This window comes from Ammospiza caudacuta, chromosome 22 (genome assembly GCF_027887145.1).
Source record: "Ammospiza caudacuta isolate bAmmCau1 chromosome 22, bAmmCau1.pri, whole genome shotgun sequence".
NCBI classification, from domain to species: domain Eukaryota; kingdom Metazoa; phylum Chordata; class Aves; order Passeriformes; family Passerellidae; genus Ammospiza; species Ammospiza caudacuta.
Window position 1 is genome coordinate 5230390 of NC_080614.1, and position 24268 is coordinate 5254657.

General features: G+C 49.4%; 2 protein-coding genes across 2 annotated transcripts in view; both read left to right on the plus strand.

Annotated features, from left to right (window-relative positions):
• The first annotated feature begins 15 nt into the window (after positions 1–15).
• PPCS (phosphopantothenoylcysteine synthetase) lies at positions 16–3922 on the plus strand. The gene is made up of 3 exons (XM_058818854.1): positions 16–541; positions 1578–1681; positions 3450–3922. The coding sequence occupies exons 1-3, from the start codon at positions 16–18 to the stop codon at positions 3771–3773; spliced, it is 954 nt and encodes a 317-aa protein (XP_058674837.1). The 3' UTR covers positions 3774–3922.
• Positions 3923–5290: 1368 nt separating this feature from the next.
• The window catches only part of CCDC30 (coiled-coil domain containing 30), a 48709-nt gene continuing 29731 nt past the window's right edge, over positions 5291–24268 (plus strand). The window contains exons 1-9 of the mRNA XM_058818545.1: positions 5291–5314; positions 5377–5433; positions 5481–5648; positions 6374–6494; positions 14318–14493; positions 17477–17618; positions 20459–20574; positions 22874–22966; positions 23612–23718. Of these exons, the coding sequence (XP_058674528.1) occupies positions 5291–5314; positions 5377–5433; positions 5481–5648; positions 6374–6494; positions 14318–14493; positions 17477–17618; positions 20459–20574; positions 22874–22966; positions 23612–23718 (1004 nt within the window). The remainder of the gene's footprint in view (positions 5315–5376; positions 5434–5480; positions 5649–6373; positions 6495–14317; positions 14494–17476; positions 17619–20458; positions 20575–22873; positions 22967–23611; positions 23719–24268) is intronic.

Here is a 24268-nt window from a genome sequence, read left to right on the forward strand (position 1 = left end):
GGGCCGGTCCCGGTCATGGCGGCGGCGGCGGTGAAGGAGCAGGAGAAGGACAAGGACGATGAGGAGGACAACGCCGTGGATACGGCGGAGACCGAGGAGCGGGTGCGCGCTTGGGCGGCGGCGCAGGCGGCGCGCGGGCGGCGCGTGGCGCTGGTGACGTCGGGCGGGACGCAGGTGCCGCTGGAGGCGCGCGCCGTGCGCTTCCTGGAGAACTTCAGCAGCGGGCGGCGCGGGGCGGCCTCGGCCGAGCGCCTGGTGCGGGCCGGCTACGGCGTCTGCTTCCTGCACCGCGCCCGCTCCGCCTTCCCCTGGGCCCGCGCCCTGCCGCCGCACGGGCCCGCGCTGCTCGACGCGCTCCGCCTCACCCCGGGGCCGCCGCCCGGCGTGGCCGCCGCTCCCGCCGCGCTGCCCGCGCTGCTGCCCGCGCTCCGCGAGTACCAGCGCGCCACCGAGGAGGGAGCGCTGCTCGCCATCGAGTTCACCGGGCTCGTGGAGTACCTGGCGCTGCTGCGCGCCGCCGCCAGAGCGCTGGCGCCGCTCGGTACGGGGGGAAGCGGGAATGAGGGACGGGGCGGGCAGCGGCCTGTGGGGCACACGGCGGGAGAGGATGGAGCAACCTGGGGCGTGAGGGGACAGGGTGGTCCTGTGTGAAGGATCGGGGTGAGAGGGGATGGAGCCCCCTGAGGCGTCTCAGTGTGAGAGTACAGGGTCGTCCTGGGTGAAAGTTTGGGATAAGAAGGGATGAGGCTCTCATGGAGGTCTCGATGTGAGGGAACAGGGTGATCCTGTGCCAAGGTTCGGGGTGAGGGAGGATGGAGCCCCCCGAGGTGTCCCTGGTGTGAGGGGTCAGGGTGGTCCTGGGTGAAGAAGGTCTCTGTACATAAAGAAAGTCTTCATAAAGAATTTGGGGTGAGAGGGGATGGAGCCCCCCAGCATGTCTTAGTTTGAGGGGACGGGGTGGTCCTGTGTGAAGGGTCGGTATGAGAGAGGATGGAGCCCCCTGGAAGTGTCTGAGTGTGAGGGGACAGGGTGATCCTGTGCCAAGGTTTGGGGTGAGAGGGGATGGAGCCCCCCGTGGGGGTTCCCACTGTGAGGGGACAGGGTGGTCCTGGGTGAAGGTTCCAAGTGAGGAAGGATGGAGCCCCCCAGGGATGTCTCAGTGTGAGGGGACGGGGTGGTCCTGTGTGAAGGGTCAGGGTGAGACGCCTGTGGGTGTCTCAGTGTGAGGGGACTGGCAGAGCAGGAACGAGGGGATGTTGTGGGGTCCCCATCGTGGGGTAGATGACAGAACTCCCTCACGGTGGGCACAGGTATGAGGTGATCCCAGGACCTGTGGGACTCTGCTGTGAGGTGACAAGGAGGCCCCCTTGCTTGGAGAGCTCCTGCACCCCTCCATGAGGGTCTGGGCTGTCCCTGGAGGCTGCTGGGGCTTGGGAGGGGGGCACAGCACAGAGCCCAGCGTGGGGACAGCAGTGCTGCCCTGCTCGGGGTTGTGCTGGGGGATCCCCCTGGTGTCCCCTGTTGGGTGTGGGTGGTGGCAGCAGGGGACAGACAGCAGCTGTGTGTCCCTCCCACAGGTTCCAGTGCCATGTTCTACCTGGCAGCCGCCGTGTCGGATTTCTACATCCCGGTCTCTGAGATGCCAGAGCACAAGATCCAGTCCTCGGAGGGACCCCTGCAGGTGAGACCCCCTCAGCCGTGCCCTCCTTGCTGCCAGGGTCCTTCTCCTGAGAGCTGGCTTTGGATAACAGCTGTGTTGTCAGAGGGTGAGATCCCACAGGGACAGAACCCTCTGGAAATCCTGGGGTTGCATTGTTTTATCTTGCACTGAGGGGCCCAGATAAGAGGGCAGGGCAGGATCAGCCCTGCTGTCCTTTGATCCAGGTTTATTTTTAGGCTGGGATGAAGGGCTGAGGGGTCCCATGGGTTATCTGCAGCGAGGTCAGTGCTGCTCTGTCTGATATGGAGCAGTTTCAACACGTCTGCACTTGTGGTGTGGCACATGGAGAGAGCCCCCTGAGGTGCCTCCTGCCTTTGTGGCTTTGTCCTCTAAAGCTGCCCCTGCTTCCATGGAGATGAGGAGAGGGTGGGTCTCAGGGAGCTGAAGTGCTCCAGGAATAGCTCCTGGAGTGCTTGAGTTGCTGCCTTTTGTCTGGAGAGGCTTTGGAGAAGGGTCTGGCGTGCTGGGGCTTGGGGGGAATGGTTTCAAACTGACAGAATGGATTTAGATGGGGTATTGGGCAGGAATTCCTCCCTGGGAGGGTGGGCAGGCCCTGGCACAGCTGGGGCTGCCCCTGGATCCCTGGCAGTGCCCAAGGCCAGGCTGGACATGGCTTGGAGCAGCCTGGGACAGTGGAAGGTGTCCCTGCCATGGCAGGGGTGGAATGGGATGGGATTTAAGGTCCCTCCCAACCCCAAACCTTTCCATGACTCTGGGATCCATCTTGCCTGTATGAATGACAGAAGAGCACTGCACTGCTGAGGTCCCTCCCAGCAATGGGAGCAGGTGTCTCTGGAATTCTTTATATAACAAATACCACATTTATTTAATTAATTACTTTCTAAGGAGTTACTGGGCTTTATTCTTTAATGATAACATTGGAAAGATAAGACCTGGCCTGATTGCCAGTGATGGATCCAGAGCTTGGGAAGCTGGAGAACAGTCTCCCACTGTTTTTCTCCATGCCTTAGCACTTTCATGAGGTGAAGATGGGATAAACTACCCAAATTCTGGAGAGGTGAATACTCAGATTTGTGCAGTTACAATGCTTTTTTAAATCTTCTCTCCTCATGTTTATATTCCCCCAGTGTGGTTGGCTCTGGGAATGCAGGGTTCCTGTGGCCTGGCCTCAGAACCCCCTGACTGTGAGCACCACGTGGATCATTTAATTTAAATTTGGTGTCATTTGAACCTTGTTTGGTGAGAGCTGCCTTGGAAAACTTCTTGGTGCAAATGGAATATGAAACAAAGCTGGAATTTCCCTCTTTCCCATCCCATTTCTTGTTACAACTCCCCTGTGACGGTGTTCACAGGGGTCTGAGGATGAGGGAAGAGACGAGGATCTGACTCCTTGTTTCAGAAGGCTGATTTATTATTTCATGATATATATTATATTAAAACTATACTAAAAGAACAGAAGAAAGGATTTCATCAGAAGGCTGGCTAAGAATAGAAAGGGAAAGAATGATAACAGAAGATTGTGTCTCAGACAGAGTCTGAGCCAGCTGACTGTGATTGGTTATTAATTAGAAATAACTCTATAACACTAATCACAGATCTACCTGTTGCATTCCACAGCAGCAGATAATCAATGTTTACATTTTGTTCCTCAGGCCTCTCAGCTCCTCAGGAGAAAAAATCCTAAGGAAAGGATTTTTCATAAGACATGTCTGTGACATCCCTGCAATGTTTTGACTGATTTTTTTCTCTTTATCTTCCCCCACTGCAGATCACAATGAAGATGGTGCCAAAAATGCTGTCACCCCTGGTCAGAGACTGGGCCCCTGAGGCTTTTGTGATTTCCTTCAAACTGGAGACAGATGCCCAGATCCTGCTGGATAAATCTCAGCAGGCTCTGGAGAAATACAGGCACCAGGTGGTGGTGGCCAACGTCCTGGAGTCGCGCAGAACCTCTGTCATCATTGTCACCAGGGACTCACAGACTCCCTTATCCCTGTCTGACGAGGAGCTGGCACAAGGCATGGAAATAGAGGAGAAGATTGTGAGTTACCTGCAGGGCCAGCACACTGCCTTTATAGAGAGGAAAGGCTGAGGAGGAAAATCTGGGAGTGAGGCTGGATGGAGCCTGTGCAGGTGAATAAACAATCCCCACGGAGCACAAGCAGGGCCGTCCAACACTCTGTCACTTTCATACAAAGCTGTTGTGGCTTTGTGAAAGAGAAATACAAGGAAGTGAAACCATTCCAGAGGAGGAAAGGAGCTTGTTTCTGTCCCGTGGGCTGGGAAAGCTGGGAGGACGAGAAATGATCAAGGTCTCTGTATATAAAGAATTTCTTGAATCTCCCTCTTTGAATTTTCTTTTAGAATGGCAGGAGGAAGGAATGGGGGTGTGCTGGTTTTGTGGCTGGAAATAATCTGAGCTTTTTGAGGAGCACACTGGGGCAGTGGGAATATTGGGGTTTCATTGGATTTGAGAACACAGTGTCAGGAGCACTGTGTCTGCTCCTCTGTGTGAAGTGCTGGGTGGGGACATTCCCCAGGCTCAAACTGGGGCACAGCCAGCCCCACCTGGGCTCAAACAGCCACAGCCAGCCCCATCCCACAGGATCAGGGATGCCCCTGTTCCTGTGGATGCTTCCACCCTGGCAGTGTTTAGGCACCAGCACTTTGGGATTGCTGGCTGTGGTACCCAAGTAGAAGTGGCTCCTGCGAGTCCAGGATCTGCCCATTGCTTTCTGAGGATCTCAGAGGGCTCAGGGGAAGGCCCTCCCTGCACTCTGCCATGTCCTGGTCTTCTCCTTTCTCTGCCATGCCCTTGTGAGGTGTCTTCAGCCAGTGAGTGCTTCTGCAAGGTGGACCTACATAGCTCTTCAGTTCCTGCATCTCATGGAGTCACCTTGGGGTTTCAAGGGGCTTTAAAGCTCATCTCATTCCACCTTCCACTGGCTGAGGTTGTTCCAGCCCTGTCCAACCTGTTCTGGAACACTTCCAGGGATGGGGCATCCACAGTTTCACTGGGCAGCCCATGCCAGGGCTTCCCCCCTCACAGGGAAGAATTTATTCCCAATATCCCATCTAACCCTGCCTCTGGCAGTGGAAACCGTCCCATCTTGTCCTGGCACGCCATGTCCATCTCCAGCTCTCTTGGAGTCACTTGTAGGAACTGGCATTGTCTCTGAGGTCTCCCTAAAGAATTTGGAGACCTTTCTAAGGTCTCCCTAAAGATCTCCTCTCCCTTTTTCCCTTTTTTTTCCCTTTATTTTTCCCTTTTTTTTCCCTTTTTTTTTTCCCTTTTTTTTTCCCTTTTTTTTCCCCTTTTTTTTCCCTTTTTTTTCCCCCTTTTTTTTTTTCCCTTTTTTTTCCCCTTTTTTTTTTTCCTTTTTTTCCCCTTTTTTCCCCCCTTTTTTTTCCCCTTTTCCCCTTTTCCCCAGATGTGACCCCTGGGGCGCTCTGCCCACTCTCAGCCGCCAGGGGGCGCCACTGAGCTGGAAGAGGGCGTGGCCTCCCCACCACACGTGACGCGCTGGGGGCGTGGCCTCGCGGCCCATTCACTATACTGCTGCTGGGGGCGTGGCCTGTTGCCATGGCGCCGGGGGCCCGTCCCGCCGCATGGACGCGGCCGCCGCGGCCCCGGTGGGTGCCCCGGAGCGGGGGTACCCCCGGGACCGGCCCGGGGGGGCTCGGGGTGTTGGCAGTGCCGGCCCGGGGAGGGCGTTCGGGTGGTCGGCTCGGTGGTACCCCCAGGGGATCGGGTACCCGCGGCCTCCCGTGTCTCACGGCCCCTCTGGCTGCCCCGCAGGCGGAGCCCCCGGTGCCGGCGGACAGCATCCGGCGCTGGCTGCGGGCCGAGGGCGCCGACCCCGCCGCCCCGGCAGAGGAGCAGCTGGGTCTGGCCTGGCGGCTCCTGCAGCGAGCGGAGACCCGGCTGGGAGAGCTGGAGCGGCGGCGGAGCCAGGACATGAGAGACGTAAGGGGCGGAGAGCGGGCCCGGCTGGGGAACCTGGAGGGGCTGGGGGAGCTGGGCAGGGGCTGAGCCTGGAGCAAAGGAGGTTCAGGGGGGCCCTCGTGGCTCTGCATGACCCCTGACAGGAGGGGACAGCCTGGAGGGTCAGGCTCTGCTCCAATGAACAAAGACAGGAGAGAGGGAGCGGCCTCAGGCTGGGCCAGGGCAGGCTCAGGGTGGACATCAGGAGGAATTTATTCCCTGAAAAAGTTGTCGGGCATTGGTAGGTGTGCCCGTCCCTGGAGGTGTCCAAAGAGCTCTGCTCTGGTGCCAAGATAGAGTTTTGTCACAGGTTGGACACTTGGGAGCCTTTTCCAAGCTCAATGCTTCTGTAAAACCCCCAGGTTAACCCAGCCAGTCCTGTATCCCCTGATCCCCCTCTGTGCAGTCATTACCACGCTGCTGCCCTTGAGAATTTGGAATTTAAATTCCCACATTCCTCATCCCCACAAAAACCCCTCCAACACACTACTTAAGAAAATTAACACAGCATAACTCTCTAACACTACACATATGACATTCATTTTAATATTTGTGAAGAGCCAATCATAAAACATGCATTTTTCACACCAGGAGAAAAATCCTGAGCGAAGGGATTTTTCCAGAGGGTGTGAATGCCACAGTGGGGAACATTTTGTGCTGCTGGCTCACTGGCAGAGCTGGGAACAACAGGGTTTTCTTTGTTCCAGGTGGAGAGCTACGTGGGCCACGTCCGTGCCCTGACAGAAGAGAGGGATGCCATTGCCTCTGAGTATGAGAAGGAGAATGAGCAGCTCAGATTGGAGCTGGCCCAGCTACAGCTGCAGCAGGGTAATCCCTTCCCTTCCCTTCCCTTCCCTTCCCTTCCCTTCCCTTCCCTTCCCTTCCCTTCCCTTCCCTTCCCTTCCCTTCCCTTCCCTTCCCAAACCTTCCCAAACCTTCCCAAACCTTCCCTTCCCAAACCTTCCCTTCCCAAACCTTCCCTTCCCAAACCTTCCCAAACCTTCCCAAACCTTCCCAAACCTTCCCTTCCCAAACCTTCCCAAACCTTCCCTTCCCAAACCTTCCCAGCTCTTTGGCTCTGGAAAGCTTCTTGGAGAGCCCAGCAGCATTTTTGGGGAGCTCTCAGTGGTTGCTTGAGAAGTTCCTAAAGTGTTAATGAGCTGTTCAAACAGATTTATAATTAATTTAGAGGTTCTTGCCTGCTTTTACTGCCTTTATTCAGGGAGTTTGGCAGGTTCTCCATGTAGCTCTGTGGTCCAGAGGCTGTTTGAGGACCAGAATTGATGGTGCTCTAAATTATCTGTTTTTCCCACCAAGTCAGTGAATTTGCTCTTGGCTTTGGTTAACACAAACCCCACATTTTTTAAAACAATGATGGGGGACAGGAATTGTTTGTTGTGATTATTCAAAACTTGGGTGTTCATTGTCATGGAATTTGGTTGGAAGAGACCTTGAAGCTCATCCAGTTTCACCCCCAGCCATGGGCAGGAAGACCTTCCATTAGACCAAGTTGCTCAGGGCCCCTCAGAGCTTCAGTAATTTTGTTTAAACAAATTATCTCACTTATTTCACTTGAAATAATTTACTTTCAAACTCTAGGGTCACTTTTGCTGGATTTAATTCTCAATTTTCTTCAGTCTTCTGTTGCATTTCAGTGGTGCTCATAGCCCATGTCACTTTTAACTCTAGTGAGTTGTACTGTGCTGGTTCTAAGATAAAATCTGGGGTGATGGCATGACTTTAAGAGTTTCTTTGTGATTGAGGCTTTGGGGCAGTAAATACAGGAATTTGGGGGAAATTTTGAGTATCAGTTGGGTTTTCAGGGAGCACATGTGGTGGTGTGACTTTCCAAAGATGGATTTACTTAAAAATGTGATGTTTGTGGGCACTTAAAGCCGTGGTTTGTGGTGAAATGAATAATGAGCTCTTGGGAGCTTGGCTGTAGCAGAAAACTCCATTCCTGGTTCTCTCCCTTTCCACGAGGTGTCAGGGGAGACACAGAATGTGCCCAGAGCTGAGCGTGGTCATTTCCTCCTGCTGGCTCTGCTCCTCTGGGCTTCTCCATCCCTCAGGGGTTCCTGAGGCTGTGGAGCAATGAGTTCCCCTGGAGTGGGAGCTGAGATCCCTGTCCATGTGTCTGTCCTTGCCGTGTATCCAGGAGGGATTGCTGGCTGCTGTCCCTGAGGGGGTTGTGTGGTTTTGGTGTTTCTGGAGGGATTTTTTTTTTGGGATATCACTCAGATTTTGAGGTTCAGGATTTGTTGTTGGCTCACTGCTGGCACTGGCTGCTATCCCGGGATGGGGATGGCTGGGGGTGAAATTGGATGAGCTTCAAGGTCTCTTCCAACCAAAACCACCCTGGAATTCCATGACAATGAACACCCAAGTTTTGAACCATCAGAACAAACAATTCCCGTCCCCCCTCCCATTGTTTTAAAAAATGTGTGTGGATAATTTAAGAGTCTGGAAGTCCTGCTCCCCTCTGGGCTGTCACCTGCAGGGAGAGGTGCCAGCACTGAGATGTTTTGGGTTCCTTGAGGAGCACTTTATTGAGTCCCTTTATCCAGGTTTGTTCAGCTGGAGCAGAGGAGGCTGAGGGTGAGCTGAGGGCACAGGTCATCCCAGGCTGCAGCTCCTCTGGAGGAGCATTTTATTTCTGCTCTCTGGGACCAGGGAAAGGACATGAGGGAAGGGCTGGAGCTGTGCCAGGAGAGGGTTAAGTTGGGTGTCAGGAAAAGATTCTTCCCCAGAGGGTGCTGGCACTGCCCTGGCTCCCCAGGGAATGGGCACAGCCCCAAAGCTCCAGGAGGGTTTGTACAGGCTGGGATTGTTGGGGTGTCTGTGCCAGGGGTTGGATTTGATCCCTGTGGGTCTCTTTGAGCTCAGGATATTCTGTGGTTCCATGGTTCTAGCTCAGCCTTTTCATAAAACAATTCCCCTGCCCATCTCTAGTGTGGAGTGGCTGGATGTTCTTGTGCAGGAGATGCTGCACAGCCCCAAAGGGCTCTGCTGGGCTGCTCCAGCTCTCTCTGGGTTCTGTGCTGCATCCCTGTGTCTCTCTCCAGCCCTCCTGAGGACAGCTCAGTGCTGCTGCCTGACACTGAGCACTTTTTGAAGACAAAAAGCAAATATTCACTGGCACATTTGCCTCCTGCCCATCCCGAGCTCACAGTTCCTGCAGGGAGCAGCCAAGGCTGGTTGATGCTGGGCCATCGAGCTGAGCTGAGCTGTCACCTCATGTGATACCCCTGCCCAGAGTGACATTTTTCCTTCCCTCCAGGCAGTTCCTGATCCCTTTGTGATGCTCTCGCTGAACACGGGTGTTGTTGGAGGGCAGATGGATGGTGCTCCCAAAAGCCTTCCTGAAAAACAACTGCAGAGCACTGAAACAGTGCTGGGGGAGCTGCCTGGGTTTATTTAAAAAGTGGAATAAAAAGGAGACACAGTCATGGGCTGAGCTTGTTTGTGGTAACAGCAGGGCTGGTTAAACACACTCAGCAGGGCTGGAGTGGTGGCGTGAGGTGGCTGCTGTTTCTCTGAGTATTCCTAGGGTAGGAAAATACAAATATTTATATAAAATTTGCTTCCAAACAAGCATGGACAGAGGTGGGAGATGCCAGTGGAGCTGTTGTGTGACAGTCCCTGGGGCAGGGGTTGCCTTTCCCCAAACACTGAATGGGGAAGGAAGGGGTTTGTAAGGAGTCATGGGGTTTACTCATAGGTAACCTGTCCAAATCCTTTTTCCTCTCCAGCCTCTGGAATATGTCTGGGATCTAAAATGATGCCACTTCATCCTGCATTGCAGGCTGGGGACAAGGGGGGCACTTATAGGAGTGTGTCTTTTGTTGATGGACTGACAAAACTATTTTTTCTCTCCTTAAATAGGAAAGAAGCTTAGAAGTTTTTTGGTTTTTTTTTTTTTTCATTTAGGTAAAAAAAGCTGCTTCATAGGCTTAGGGGATTTTACTTTAAACATAAGGGTAGCTAATTGAAAGTTTAAAAATTTTGTTTAAGCAATTAGACGTTAATAAGTTTTGTTTAAGCAATTAACTAGAAAAAGGAATGAACAAAAAACCAAACTGCTTCTGTAAGGTGTTTTACTAAGAGCAACAATGTCTAGCACTTAGCTTAGTTTTCTCTGTTTGTTATTTTGCCTTTTATGAAACCTTTTTGTTTCCAACACTGCAGCAGAAGCCATCTTGCTCATTTTTATGCTTCCAAAGGTAGCTGAGCTATCTTAGATGTCTTACAGGCCTCCAAAATCTTATTAGTCCTAGCTCAAAAAAGTTACTATAACAGGCACTGGCAGGTGAAGGTGGTTCAGGGCACAGGGGGTCCCATCCTGGGCATAAACCAGAGCAATTTCTGTTCATTTTAGCCAGGATTTGGCAAAACCAAGCTGCCAGTCAGCTTGGGGTTTGTTGGGGAAGATGAAACAGGAAAGCCTTATAAATATGATTGCCTGGCAAAAGATTTTGAGAGTATGGAAACTATAAGTGAGCTTGAAATGAAAGCAAGCTTTGAGATCCCTTAGTTAATGAACAACTTGAAAACAATGGTGTGGCTGGCTGAATTGAATTAAACAATTCCCTCTGCTTGCAGACAGGCCCAAGGGTCAGAGCAGACCCTACAGCTTGGCAGAAGGGGCCAAAGAGGAGTTTTTAGGGTTTAAAATGTAACACAGTGTGGTAATGTAATGATTCTTATAGGCTGTATGTAAATGCTATAGGATTTGTATCTTGTACTAGATTGGTTCGTGAGAATGAGAATATTCAGCACAGAAGAAGATTGATGGTATTGTGACGGGAACTTTGCTCTCCTTCCCTCTTGCTTTTATTCTTCTCTCTCTTGCTCTCTCTCATCCTCTTTACCACACCTTTCCTTCTTTCTCTTTACCCCTCTCTTTACCTCTCTCTCTGTTTTGGGCAGCTCTGAGCTGTGTTTGGCAGCTCCCAGCAGGGCCCTCTGCCATAAGCTGCAGGTTCCAAGCTCTGGCTGCAGAGATCTCTCATCTCCATCCACCCTGACCATCCCACCCCCATCACTCCTACAGGGGTTTAGTTTAGCTGAGCAGGCTGGGGACAAGGGGGATACTGGCAGGTGAAGGTGGTTCAGGGCACAGGGAGTCCCATCCTGGGCATAAACCAGAGCATTTCTGTTCATTTTAGCTGGGATTTGACAAAACGATGGGAGGAAGCTGCCAGGTTGAGTTTAGTGTGATGCATGGGCTCTTCCCGAGGCACAGGGAGCAGTTTGGATCCTGCACACTGCCTGCTTTGCTCTGCTGCAGCAGGAAGCTGCTGGGGAGCCCTGTTTGACCCTGCATTGAGCAGGCTGGGCTCTGTCTCCCTGGGGAAGAGCCTGGGGAACCTCAGGGGGTTTTTCCATCCAGGGCTGGATGGAGCCGGCTGCGAGCGCGGAGTGGAAACATGGGATCGATCAGAGCCTGGGGATGTGCTTGTGCTGGGCCTGGGCTAAATCAGTGCCTGAGTGACACTGAGAATGGCACAGGAACAGGCTGGATTGTGGAAAGAGCAGAGAAGGTTTTATTCGAGAGAACTGCACGGGTTTTATAGCGACAGAGGAACAGCTGAGAGGCAGGATTGTGGAAAGAGTAAGGAAGGTTTTATACAAGAGAACAACACGGTTTTTATGACACAGGAACAGGCAGCATTATAGAAGGAGTAAAGAAGGTTTTATTCAAGGGAACTGCACGGGCTTTATAGTGACAGAGGAACAGCTGAGAGGCAGGATTGTGGAAAGAGTAAGGAAGGTTTTATACAAGAGAACAACACGGTTTTTATGACACAGGAACAGGCAGCATTATAGAAGGAGTAAAGGAGGTTTTATTCAAGGGAACTGCTCGGTTTTTATAGTGACACGGGAACAGGTGAGAGGCAGGATTGTAGAAAGAGTAAGGAAGGTTTTATACAAGAGAACAACACGGTTTTTATGACACAGGAACAGGCAGCATTATAGAAGGAGTAAAGAAGGTTTTATTCAAGGGAACTGCACGGTTTTTATAGTGACACGGGAACAGGTGGGAGGCAGTGTTGTAGAAAGAGTAAGGAAGGTTTTATTCAAGAGAACAACATGGTTTTTATAATGACACGGGGAGCAGGCAAAAAGGCAGGATTGTAGGAGTAAAGAAGGCTTTATACAAGAGAACTGCACAGTTTTTATAGTGACACAGGAACAGGTGAGAGGCAGGATTGTAGAAAGAGCAGAGAGGGCTTTATTCAAGAGAACTGCACAGTTTTCATGACACAGGAACAGGCAAGAGGCAGGATTGTAAAAGGAGAAAAGAAGGTTTTATTCAAGAGAAACTCACAGTTTTTATGACACAGGAACAGGCAGGATTGTAGAAGGTTTTTCTACAAGAGAGCCACACAGTTCTTATAATGATGCAGGAACAGGCAGTGTTGTAGAAAGAGCAGAGAAGGGTTTATTCAAGAGAACCATACAGTTTTTATAGTGACAGAGGAACAGGTGAGAGGCAGGATTGTAGAAAGAGTAAAGAAGGTTTTATTCAAGAGAACCACACAGTTTTTATGATGACACAGGAACAGGTGAGAGGCAGTGTTGTAGAAAGAGCAGAGAAGGTTTTATTCAAGAGAACAACATGATTTTTATAGTGACAGAGGAACAGGTGAGATGCAGATTGTAGAAAGAGTAAGGAAGGTTTTATACAAGAGAACCACACAGTTTTTATGACACAGGAACAGGCAGGATTGTAGAAAGAGTAAAGAAGGTTTTATACAAGAGAACCACACAGTTTTTATAGTGACACAGGAACAAGTGAGGGGCAGGATTGTAGAAAGAGCAAAGATGGTTATATACAAGAGAACCACGCAGTTTTTATGATACAGGAACAGGCAAGGAGGCAGGGTTGTAGAAAGAGCAGAGAAGGCTTTATTTGAGAGAACCACACAGTTTTTATAGTGACACAGGAACAAGTGAAAGGCAGGATTGTAGAAAGAGCAAATAAGACTTTATTCAAGGGAACTGCACGTTTTTTATAGTGACACAGGAACAGGCAGGAGGCAGGATTGTAGAAGGAGTAGAGAAGGTTTTATTCAAGGGAACCACACAACCACACAGTTTTTATAGTGGCACAGGAACAGGTGGGAGGCAGGATTTTAAAAGAGCAGAGAATGTTTTATTCAAGAGAACCACACAGTTTTTATAGTGATACGATAGATTCTATTTGATCGGCTCGTTAACAAAAACACCTTCCTCACACACCATCCTTGAGAAGAACAGAAAGGCAAAGTAGAAGAACACCACCTGCAGATGGTTTCTACTTAACAAGTTATCACATCCTTACAACTCCCCAGAAATTCTCCCAAGCCACTGTGACAAATGCTCATCATTTCTTTCTCTCTGTGCCATGGCATCCACACATGGGAGTGAGGGACAGGCTTGGCCAGGGCTCTCCATGTCCTGTGTCTGAGGAATATTTGCTCTGCTGAACCTCTGCTGCCCAACTCTAGATCCCTGAGCAGGGAAAGAGTGATTTGAAAGGATCTGAGAATGTTGCTGTTCGTGTTTATTTCTGTTGTACAGCTCAGAAAATATTTTAACCTTGGACTTAAACTCAGAGGTCTTTTCCAACTTTAAAAATCCCTTCTAGGAGAACTTACTAAATATGGATTTTATTTTTCTTGTAATTAATCTCGTAATTTGTCTGAGGGCTCAACTATATGGTGAGGGTTTTTTAAATTTTGGGTTGGTATTTTTCCCCACTATTTTCACTTTTCCAGCCTTCTCTTCAGCTTGGAAACCCATACTGGAACCCATAGAATGACAGCTATCTGAAATGTTATCTGTCTGAATATCCCTCCTACCTCTCCACAACTCCCTGCACTTCCCATCTTACAGCACTTGGAAGCCTTTATAATCTGGTTTGGGTTAGAAATTTGGTCTGTTGGTGTTGGTTTTAACATGAATTACACAGGGAGTGTTTGAAAAGCTCCACAAGCTGCTGGATCCAATGTAGGAGTTGCTGCCCTCATCGTGCCAGACACCAAAAGTTCCTCATTTTCTCCTGGCAGGTAAATTCCAACCACACCAACCAGGGGGTTGGAATTTAACAACTTTTTAACAACTGTTGGTTGCACAAACAGTGCCCAGCTATAAACTGACTCCTGCAAGTCTTGTTGTCACCTTTCTGCCTTAGGAACCCTTGAGTCTGGAAGTTTTTCCCAGTACAGAGCTTTCCTGGCTATAATTTTTGGATAAACATTGAAGCACTGGCAGTTTAATTCTTCACGTTAATTCTTCTTAATTCTTAATTCTTGATTTATTATTTTATGATATATATTACATTAAAACTATACTAAAAGAATAGAAGAAAGGATTTCATCAGAAGGCCGGCTAAGAATAGAAAAGAATGAATAACAAAGGTTTGTGGCTTGGACAGAGAGAGCTCACTGTGATTGGCCATTAATTAGAAACAACCACATGAGACCAATCCCAGATGCATCTGTTGCATCCCACAGCAGCAGATAACCATTGTTTGCATTTTGTTCCTGAGGCCTCTCAGCTTCTCAGGAGGAAAAAAATCCTAAGGAAAGGATTTTTCCATAAAAGATGTGTGTGACAACTTCACGCAGAGACTTACACCAGCCTTGTGTTGCCTTGCCTTGCAGAAAGCCAGCTGAAGGAGGTGGAGGAGATGCTGGAGCAGGAAGGTTTGTCCCACATCTCGTGCAGTGCTGCCAGTGAACAGGTTGCCTATCTCCTGGTGGAGCGGGCGGCGCTGCTGGCAAGGCTGGAGGTGGCAGCCCAGCAGCTGGGACCCCACAGCAGCATGGATGGGCTCCAGGTACCTCCTGCTCCCTGGCTCTGCCTGCCTTCTGAGCTGTGGGAAAGGAATATTTCTGGGATATTTCTGTAATGAAAATGGTTTCTCCTTTCTCTGAGGCCACTGCGGAGCGTTTGGTCTGAAATACTTGAAAGGATTACAAGAAAGAAGGAGTGAGAGTATTTGTGAGAGTCTGGGATGCCAGGACAAGAGGGAGCTGTGGGAAAGGAATATTTTGGGGATATTTCTCTAATGAAAATGGTTTCTCCTTTCTCTGAGGCCATTGTGGAGTGTTGGGTGTGAAATGCTTGAAAGGATTACAAGAAGGATGGAATGGAATGGTTTCAAACTGGCAGAATGGTTTCAAACTGGCAGAATATGTCTAGACTGGATATTGGGAAGGAATTCCTGGCTGTGAGGGTGGTGAGGCCCTGGCACAGGGTGCCCAGAGAAGCTGTGGCTGCCCCTTCTCTGGAAGCATCCAAGGCCAGATTGGGCTTGGAGCAGCCTGAGATAGAGGAAGGTGTCCCTGCCCATGGTAGGGTTTTGGAATGGGATGAGCTTTGAGATCACTTCCAGCCCCAAACCAGTCTGGGATTCCAGGATTTTAAGTCAGTGCCTTTCTTCATTCTCACCCTTTGCACTTGATTTACTCCCACATCTGCACAGGGACAGTGAAATGAGTTATTTGCAATCCTGTGCTCAGGTTTTTGTGATGTGTTTGGTGTAAGGATCTTCACTGGGTAAGAATGAGTTCTCTGCCCTGGAGCAGAGGAGGCTGAGGGCAGATCTCACTGGGTCTGCAGCTTCTCCTGATCTCTGCTCTTTGTGAGCAGGGCCAGGATCTGGGGGAGTAGCTGGAGCTGTACCAGAGAGGTTTAGGTTGGATATCAGGTTTTTCCCCCAGAGGGTGCTGGCACTGCCCAGGCTCCCCGGGGAATGTCCCCAGTGCTGCCAGAGCTCCAGAGGGTTTGGACAGGCTGGGATTGTTGGGGTGTCTGTGCAGGGCCAGAGTTTGGACTGGATGATCCTTGTGGGTCTCTTTCAGCTCAGGATATTCTGATTTTGGTTCCAAGGCCATCACTTTCCACCTACTCATGACTCTGTGGAACTGGAGTCCAGGAATGCTCTGGGATTCCAGGAGGTGCTGTTTGTCCCCGAGGTCCCAAACCATGAGGAGGGAGCAAGACCTCAAACAGGGGTCAGGGCCCCTTCTCTTGTTCCTCTCTGTTTAATCAGGTGAAGGACACATTGGAGATGTGTTTTCCCGGAAAACTGAGTCCCCCTGACAGGGCTGATTACTGTCCCCAGTGATGTCATTCCTGTCTGTGCCTTAGGAGCACAAACTGTTGATTAAACACTCCTTTGTTCCCGGGAGCATCCCGCTTGTTTTGCAGAGCCATTAGTGTTACAGATTATGGTGTTAATTGCTCCTCTTGCTCTGTTTACTGGAATGTGTGGCCTTGCTTGTTCCCAGCTGGCCTGTCCCACTCTTGGAATCAAGGGCTGGACACGTTCCTGCCTGCTTCAGGGATGAATTCAGCTTTTAACCAGCCTGCTCAAGCAGAATAGATTGTTTTATTGCATCCCCAGGAAAGCAGAAAGGCGGGATACAAACCTGCCTCTCTGTGTGGCCAGCTTTGAGAAATCCATATGGAAATACCTTCTGGATTCATGGCATGTGCTGCTCACCCACCCTCTGAAGTGCCAAATATCAAACCAACCGATGTGCTGAGCCTTGGGACCCCTTCAGTGCAGATGTAGTGGAGCAGGAATGTGTAACTCCATGAAAAAAGGGATGTGGAGATGTCCAGGGAAGCTCCTGGGGTTCAGATCCCTTTGCCTGGGTCAGGGCAGTGTGAGAATGAGCACAGGCTGGGGAGGAGTTCATGGAAGTGCCAAATATCAAACCAACCAACGTGCTGAGCCTTGGGACCCCTTCAGTGCAGATGCAGTGGAGCAGGAATGTGTAACTCCGTAAAAAAAGGGATGTGGAGATGTCCAGGGAAGCTCCTGGGGTTCAAGTCCCTGTGCCTGGGTCAGGGCAGTGTGAGAATGAGCACAGGCTGGGGAGGAGTTCATGGAGGGCAGCTCTGCAGGATGGATTTGGGAGTTCTTGTGGATTGGAAGCTGCACGTGAGCCAGGAGTGTGTGTGTTTGCACCACAAAGCCAAACAGCATCTGCTCCTCTCTGAAAAGGCTCCCCCAGCTCTGCTGCTCCAGCCCCAGGATCCCCAGCATGGGAAGGATGCTCTGAGCCCCTTGGGAGCCAAGACAGGAGAACTGGAGGTGTCCACCTGGAGAAGGCTCTGCAGAGACCCTAAAGCCCCTTCCAGTGCCTGAAAGGGCTCCAGGAGAGCTGGAGAGGGACTTTGGACAAGGATCTGGAGTGCCAGGGCAAAGGGGAATTGGGGAGGAATTCTTGGCTGTGAGGGTGGGCAGGCCCTGGCACAGGGTGCCCACAGCAGCTGTGGCTGCCCCTGGATCCCTGGCAGTGCCCAAGGCCAGGCTGGACAGGGCTTGGAGCAGCCTGGGACAGTGGAAGGTGTCCCTGCCATGGTGGGACAGGGTGGGCTTTAAGGTCCCTTCCATTCCAAGCCTTTTCTATGACTCCATGATTGTGAATCTCCCAGTGTTACTCTGCTCTCCCTCATCCCAAATTTCAGGTTTGTCCTTAAGCACATTGGGAGGGTTTTTACCAGGTTTAGAGTAAAAAACTCAAAGCCCAAACAGTGTCACAGCCCCACCGTCACACTGTGCCAGCCTGGGTGGGAAATCATCCCTTCATGAGGGGAGCACCTCACATTTTGGGGCAGGGCTGCCTGATGGGCATCTCCTGCCCTTGGTTTGTCCCAGGACTGGCACTGGAGGTGAGGAAATGCACATTTTGGAGATGAGGAAATACAGATTTTCCAGTGGGACCAGTGTGGAGGGGATGACAAACATCTCTGCCTTGGTCACATCACCACCAAATGAGGGTTCCTCATTAAGCCTTGTGCTTCAGTTCTGCAGGGAAGAGCTGGAGGGCCAGCAAGCATTGCCTGCAGGAGATGTGGGAGATCTGGATGAGGCCCCACAGAGGCTGATGGAGTCCCAGGAGGAGATCCCAGGCCTGGATGCACAAAGCAAAGAGCAGAGTGGAGCAGGTAAGTGCTGCTCTGGTGGCCACTCTGTCCTCTCTGCTTGGAACATGGAAAAATCAGTGCCAGGAGCCAGCCTGCTCCCTAGGAGATGGGAATGCAGACATTAACAGTCACCATGATATTTTCTGAAAAATCCCTTGGCCAGGATTTCCTCTCCAGGGAAGCTGGGAAGCTTCATCTTCTCCCTGTTTTGCTGCAGCTCCTCCCCAGCCCCACCAGCCCCTCTCCATTCCCAGTCCCACCATTCCCAGCCCTTCCCTGCCCGTGCTGGGTGGGATCAATGCCAGCCCCCAGGGATGGGATCAGTGCTGTGGCAGCTCCACTCTGGAGCAGGGCAGGCTCCAGCCTGGGGCTCCCATGGATTGCAGCAGGGAAATCTGTGCTTGGTGAGGTGCTGGATGAACACCTTTGCAAGGCTTTGCAAAATGTGAGTAAGGGTTTCATGCTTGTTTTGTCTCTGGGGTTTGTGTCTGTATGTGCAGAATGAGGGTGACAATGTCCCAGTGGCTTCCCTGGTTCTGTATCTCTGTAAAGTTTCTCCTCCTGAGCTCTGAGCCACCTGGGAATTGATTTGCTCCTAAAAACCTGGACTGGGTCACTCATCTTTAGTAAAACCCCCCTTAAACAGCATTTTTTGGTTCAGTGATAACTTGTGTGCGCATTGGAGGGAAGAATTCCTGACCAGTTTGAGCCCAGTTAGTGGGATTTTGGTGAGGAAAGGATTTAAATGGTATTTAACAAAGTGCATGAGGAATGTTGTGGTGTTTGTCCAAAGCAGAACTTGGCTGCCACATCCAAACACTGTTGTCCTTGTGGAATCACCCCTGTGGTCAGCCCTGAAGGGGGAAAAACAGGAGAGGGAATGGGAAGATTTGGGAAGGTCAGGATTTTTGCAAGAGGAACAGAGCTGGAATTTTATTGTCCTTCCATCAACTTTCTAATCATCATTTTATTATAATTTTATAATAAATTTGGGTAGTGGTCAACAGGCTTTTGAGTAAAATTTCCATTCTGGTGGAATATGGGTGTTGGAATGAGATAATCTGCAAGGTCCCCTTCCAACCCAACCCATTCTCTGGAGATGTTCTTTGCTTTTTATTTTAAATGGCACAGCTGAAAATCCTTATTTGAAAAAGGAATTTGTTGCTTTTTCCAATTTGTGATTTTTTGTTTTTTTTTTGTTTTTTTTTTTTTTTTATGTATTCCTATGGTAGAACCAAAAAAGTAGATTATTTTGTTTTGCCTGAATAGAAGTCAAATTTAAACTTAAATTTCCTGTGCTCAGTGTTAAGCTGAAAAGGGAATAATGTTTCTTCCCTTTTTCTCTAAAGAAAATTGTCTCCCCAAGACAGGGGGATACCAGTGTGTCCTCAACATGTGCTCCTAATGCAAACACATCTTCCTATTTCTGCCCTGCGAGTATTGGGAATATGCATTAATTAGTGTTGGGATTAATTTATCCATTGATCCATAGAAAAACTGGTGGGCGGTTTTTCCAGTTGTAGCCATTCCATTAAATTTCAATGTGCAGACAACAGGGATACATTGGCTGGGATTGCGTTCCTGCTTGTGGCAGTGATGGATTTATGGTGAAAATGTTGAGGTTTTCTAAAGAGAAAGTGGAAAAACCATATTAGATGAGGTGAGTGATTTAAGTGAGGTTTACCTCTGTGATCCAGAGGTAAACTGAATCCCTGGGATAATGATGGAGGGGCTGCTGTGGAACCTGGATCTCCAGGGACATCAACCTTTGCTGTGGGAGGGAGAGGGCATGGATGTGGGATGGATGTGTTCCCACATGGATGTGGGGTGGATGTGTTCCCACATGGGTGTGGGGTGGATGTGTTCCCACATGGGTGTGGGGTGGATGTGTTCCCACATGGATGTGGGATGGATGTGTTCCCACATGGGTGTGGGGTGGATGTGTTCCCACATGGATGTGGGGTGGATGTGTTCCCACATGGATGTGGGGTGGATGTGTTCCCACATGGATGTGAGGTGTGTTCCCACATGAGTGTGGGATGTGTTCCCACATGGATTTGGGGTGTATTTCCACATGGATGTGGGGTGGATGTGTTCCCACATGGATGTGGGGTGGATGTGTTCCCACATGGGTGTGTCCCACGTGCCTGTGTTCCAGATGTGCTCCCAGTGGATGTGGGATGTGTTTCCAGTGGATGTAGGGTGTGTTCCCATGTATTCCTATTGAAACAGGACAACCCCTATGGCAGGGAGGAATGACAAGGAGGACTCCATTGATATCAGAAGGCTAATTAATTACTTTATCATACTATACTACTCTATATTACACTACATTACATTGCATCTAAACTGAATCTGCCAAGCACTCAACTGCACAGAATCTCGTGACTGTCCTGACAGTCCTGACACACACACACACCCTGATAGGCCAAGGAAACAAAACATCATCACTGTGGGTAAACAATCTCCATATTGCATTCTATTTTTGCACAAACACAGGCACAGCAAATGATAAAAATTGTGTTTTCTTTCTCTGAGGTTCAGAGAATGTGAAACCCAGAAATATTCTTGGGAAGAATTGTGCCTTGCTTTTCTCTGTGAGGAGAAATGTGGCTACATATTCCCAGTGGATGTGGGATGTGTTGCCAGTGGATTTGGGATGTGCTCCCAGTGGATGCAGGATGGATTCCCAGTGGATGTAGGCTGTATTCCCATGTATTCCCAGTGGATGCAGGATGTGGGACATGTCCATGCTGCCTCCCACCTCTCCCACGTGTGGGATCAGCCTGGAATCCATGCTTGGATTGGGGCAGGCAGGTCCTGGCAGTGCCCAGCTCATTCCCTGGTGCTGCTGTCTCCAGACAGGGCTGAGCTCCAGAGGGCCATGGAGCACAACAGCCGGCTGGACAAGGAGATCCTGGCGCTGCGGGCGCGCGTGCAGACCCTCGACCTGGAGAGGAAAGCATTCCTGGAGCTGGTGAGCATCCACCAAGCCAAGCCAACAATCCTGAAAGTCATCCCTGAAAGTCCTCCCTGCTCCCAAACCTGCCCTGCCTTCCCCTTTCCCCTCACTGTTCCATGCCCAGTGTTTCCAGAGCTGCAGTTTGGCTGTGGCAGGGTTCACAGAGCGGTAAAATTCGGGAATTAGGCAGAATGCAGGTCTGGGAACTTCCTTCAATGCAGGAGGAATCTGAGGGATTCTAACTGAGTGGTGGCTTGGAGACTTTGGGCCACATTTTCCTGTGCCCATGGAGAGGGATCAGCTCTGTGCTGATCAGGGTTAATCCAACTCAAGTGTGTAAATAGAGTAAGGAACACATGAGCCTTTCCCTGGACTGGATTAAAGAGTTCACTTTACCTAAGTCTAGCCTAAAACCCCCATAAATTTCAAAATCTATTTTAATTTTATGCTCATTTTTGATTCCTCTCAGCCCCTTTGCTTTTTAACTCAGCCACATTGATTGATTTGTTTGTTTTCTGTGGGTTCTCTTAATGGAATGACTTCTTACATTACTGTTAGTTAAATGCTTAGTGTTATACAGCCAGGATTCTCTAAATGCCACCTAGAATTAAGGAGCAATTAAGGAACTGTCAACCAGATAATTCCTTAATGAGGTTACAGGGAAGGGATAGAAGAGTCTGCTTCCTATTAAAATGTATAATTGGGCACAAAATCTACTGCTGTTCTTATCTCCTGATTTCCTTATATCAGCCTTTGAGAGCCTCTGCCATCCCAGCACTGAGAACTCTTGGCTGCCTTGCATTTCTCATGTCACATGAGTGTTGCTAAATTAATACAAGCATCTCTGAGAAGATACTTTTCAAATAATGTTTATCAGATAATATCTTGAATGGGATTTATTCCCATTTGAGGTGTTCAGAATTTTACAGTATTTTTTATAGCACAGATTTTTTTTTATAGTTGTATTCTTTGCATTTGAAAAAATTGTTGTTTTTTCCATGTCTGTCACCTCAAGCCTTGTATTTACAGCAGTCTCTTTCTGGAGCTGCAGAAAATCATAACTTAGTTCAAATCCCTCTGTTTACTTGTATTTTTGTTCCAAATATTTTCCTTGTTGTAGTACATTGCTCCTCTTAGTCATTCTGGATACACAAGTGTATGTATAGCTTATAAAGAAGTAGAAATAAAATATTTAAAAATATATATTATATATCATATATCATACATATTATATATAATGATATATATTATATTTTATATAATATATAAATATATATATGTCTATATAGACAAAAGCCATACAGATACATATTATATTTTGATCATATAATATACATAATATATTTTGATCGCTGAACAGGAAAAAATGTGGCCAGATTGAGATCAGTTCCAGCCACATGTTAAGCTAAAAGCAAATTCCCTTTATTCTTAGGATTGTGGTTTAACTGTTGGCACAGAAGTTGGGAACCCCCCCAATTTTTAATTTACAGAAGTAGAAAATGTGCTTTATTGCCAACTACAGCAACTTGGTGTCCTGAAAGATGTTTTCTTGCCTGTGGGTTATGAAGGGTAGGGGAGGAACAGGCTGGGCAGTTGGCCTGGGATGAGCTGTGACTGTGAAGAGCTGCTGCTGGAAATGGAATTCCATTGATCCCATGGATGGAAGACACTGAAAAGTGTCCTCAGAAACAGCAGTTGGAATCTGACAGATCAGGAAGTGAAATAAATTCAGGAAAATCATTCTTGAATGGATTGGAGCAGCAGCATTCCCACTTTTGCTGCTCCTTACCTGAGCCTTGTGACCATGTTCACAGGGGTTCTTGGATGAGGGAAGAGATGAGGATCTGACTCCATGTTTCAGAAGGATGATTCATTATTTTATGATATACATTACATTAAAACTATACTAAAAGAATAGAAGAAAAGGTTTCATCTCAGAAGGCTGGCTAAGAATAGAATAGAAAGGAATGATAACAAAGGCAGCTGTCCCAGACTCTCTGTCCAAGCCAGCTGACTGTGATTGGCCATTAATTAGAAACAACCACATGAGACCAATCACAGATGCACCTGTTGCATTCCACAGCAGCAGATAACCATTGTTTACATTTTGTTCCTGAGGCCTCTCAGCTTCTCAGGAGGAAAAAATCCTAAGGAAAGGATTTTGATAAAAAGATGTCTGTGACAGAGGCCACTCAGCAGCTGGAGCATCCACAGCACCTCAGCCAATCCCTCAGGGTAGGAAATAGTAATCCATGAATAACAAATATGAGAATGGAATGTTCAGCAGAGCTCAGAGGGGTGTTGTGTGTTGCAGGTGGAGCAGCTGAAGGAGGAGATCTGTGAGTACCAGCGGAGCGAGAGGCCAGAGCCACCAGCACCAGAGGGACTTGGAGTGGCCTCACTGCAGGTGTTCCCTCTCTGTCATTCCACAAAAACACGGTCCCCTAGCTGTCTGTAAGAACCTGCATGTCCTTGGGGGCTCCTAGGGCCCAGAGATGGAGCTGGTGTGGCTCGTGTGTTTTATTTCTGTGGCTTTGGAGTCACTCTGTGCTCGCAGGGGAAAGATGTGGAGCTCTTGGAGCTGGATGAGGAGGCCAAGGAGATGCTCTGAGGGTGGAGCCCCTCTGCTCTGGAGCCAGGCTGGGAAAGCTGGGGGTTTCACCTGGATAAGGCAGCAGGGAGAGCTCAGAGCCCCTTGCAGGGCCTAAAGGGGCTCCAGGAGAGCTGGAGAAGCACTTGGGACAAGGGATGGAGGGACAGGACAAGGGGGCATGGCTCCCACTGCCAGAGGGCAGGGCTGGATGGGATATTGGGAAGGAATTCCTGGCTCTGGAGGTGGTGAGGCACAGTTTGCCCAGAGCAGCTGTGGCTGCTGCCCCTGGATCCCTGGAAGTGTCCAAGGCCAGGTTGGATGGGGCTTGGAGCAGCCTGGGATAGAGGAAGGTGTCCCTGCCCATGGAACAGGATGAGCTTGAAGGTCCCTCCAAAACAATCCATGCTGTGATTCTGGGATCTCAGTCCTTGTTCTGTGCTGATGTTGATTTTCTCTCAGGCACAGGGCACACAGGAGGAAGCAGGAGCTGATGGAGACCCTGGTGCCAGCAGAGCTGCCCCATATCAGGAACATGGAGATCAGGGTGTGGAAACCCTGCACAAAAGGTGAGAGGTGCAGAAATCCTTCACCCCTTGTACTTCCACTGGTTCCTGGTGCTGTCTCTGCTGCTCTCTCTTGCAGGATTATTTGATTATTGAATTATTTTAAATACTCTTTAGGACTTTGTCCTTCTGCTCCCAAATGGGAAAATTTGGAGGAGATGCAGTCCTGAGGAATCACCTCTTCCAGTTTAATGCTGATACTTCCTGCAGTTTGTTGCTTTCCTAAAAGAAGAGAGTTGGGCTTTTGGGGCTTTCCACAGACAAAAAAACCCCTGTTGTTTAAAAATCATGTTGTTTAAAATCCTTGTTTTTAAACCTGTTTTAGTGCTGGGAAGTTTTCTTTGGATTTGGTTGCTCTCCAGGAGTGCACTAAAACACCTGCCTTTCAACCAGAAATATAGTTCCATATTTCAACCATAAATATGGAAACAGAGATTTCTAATGGAATTCAAAGCTTTATTCTCCCAGTTACCTGCTCAGGAGATGCTGCATCTCATCTGGCAGGTTCAGGGAGGTCAGGGAAGCTGATTCTCTTCCAAAAGTCCTCTGACCC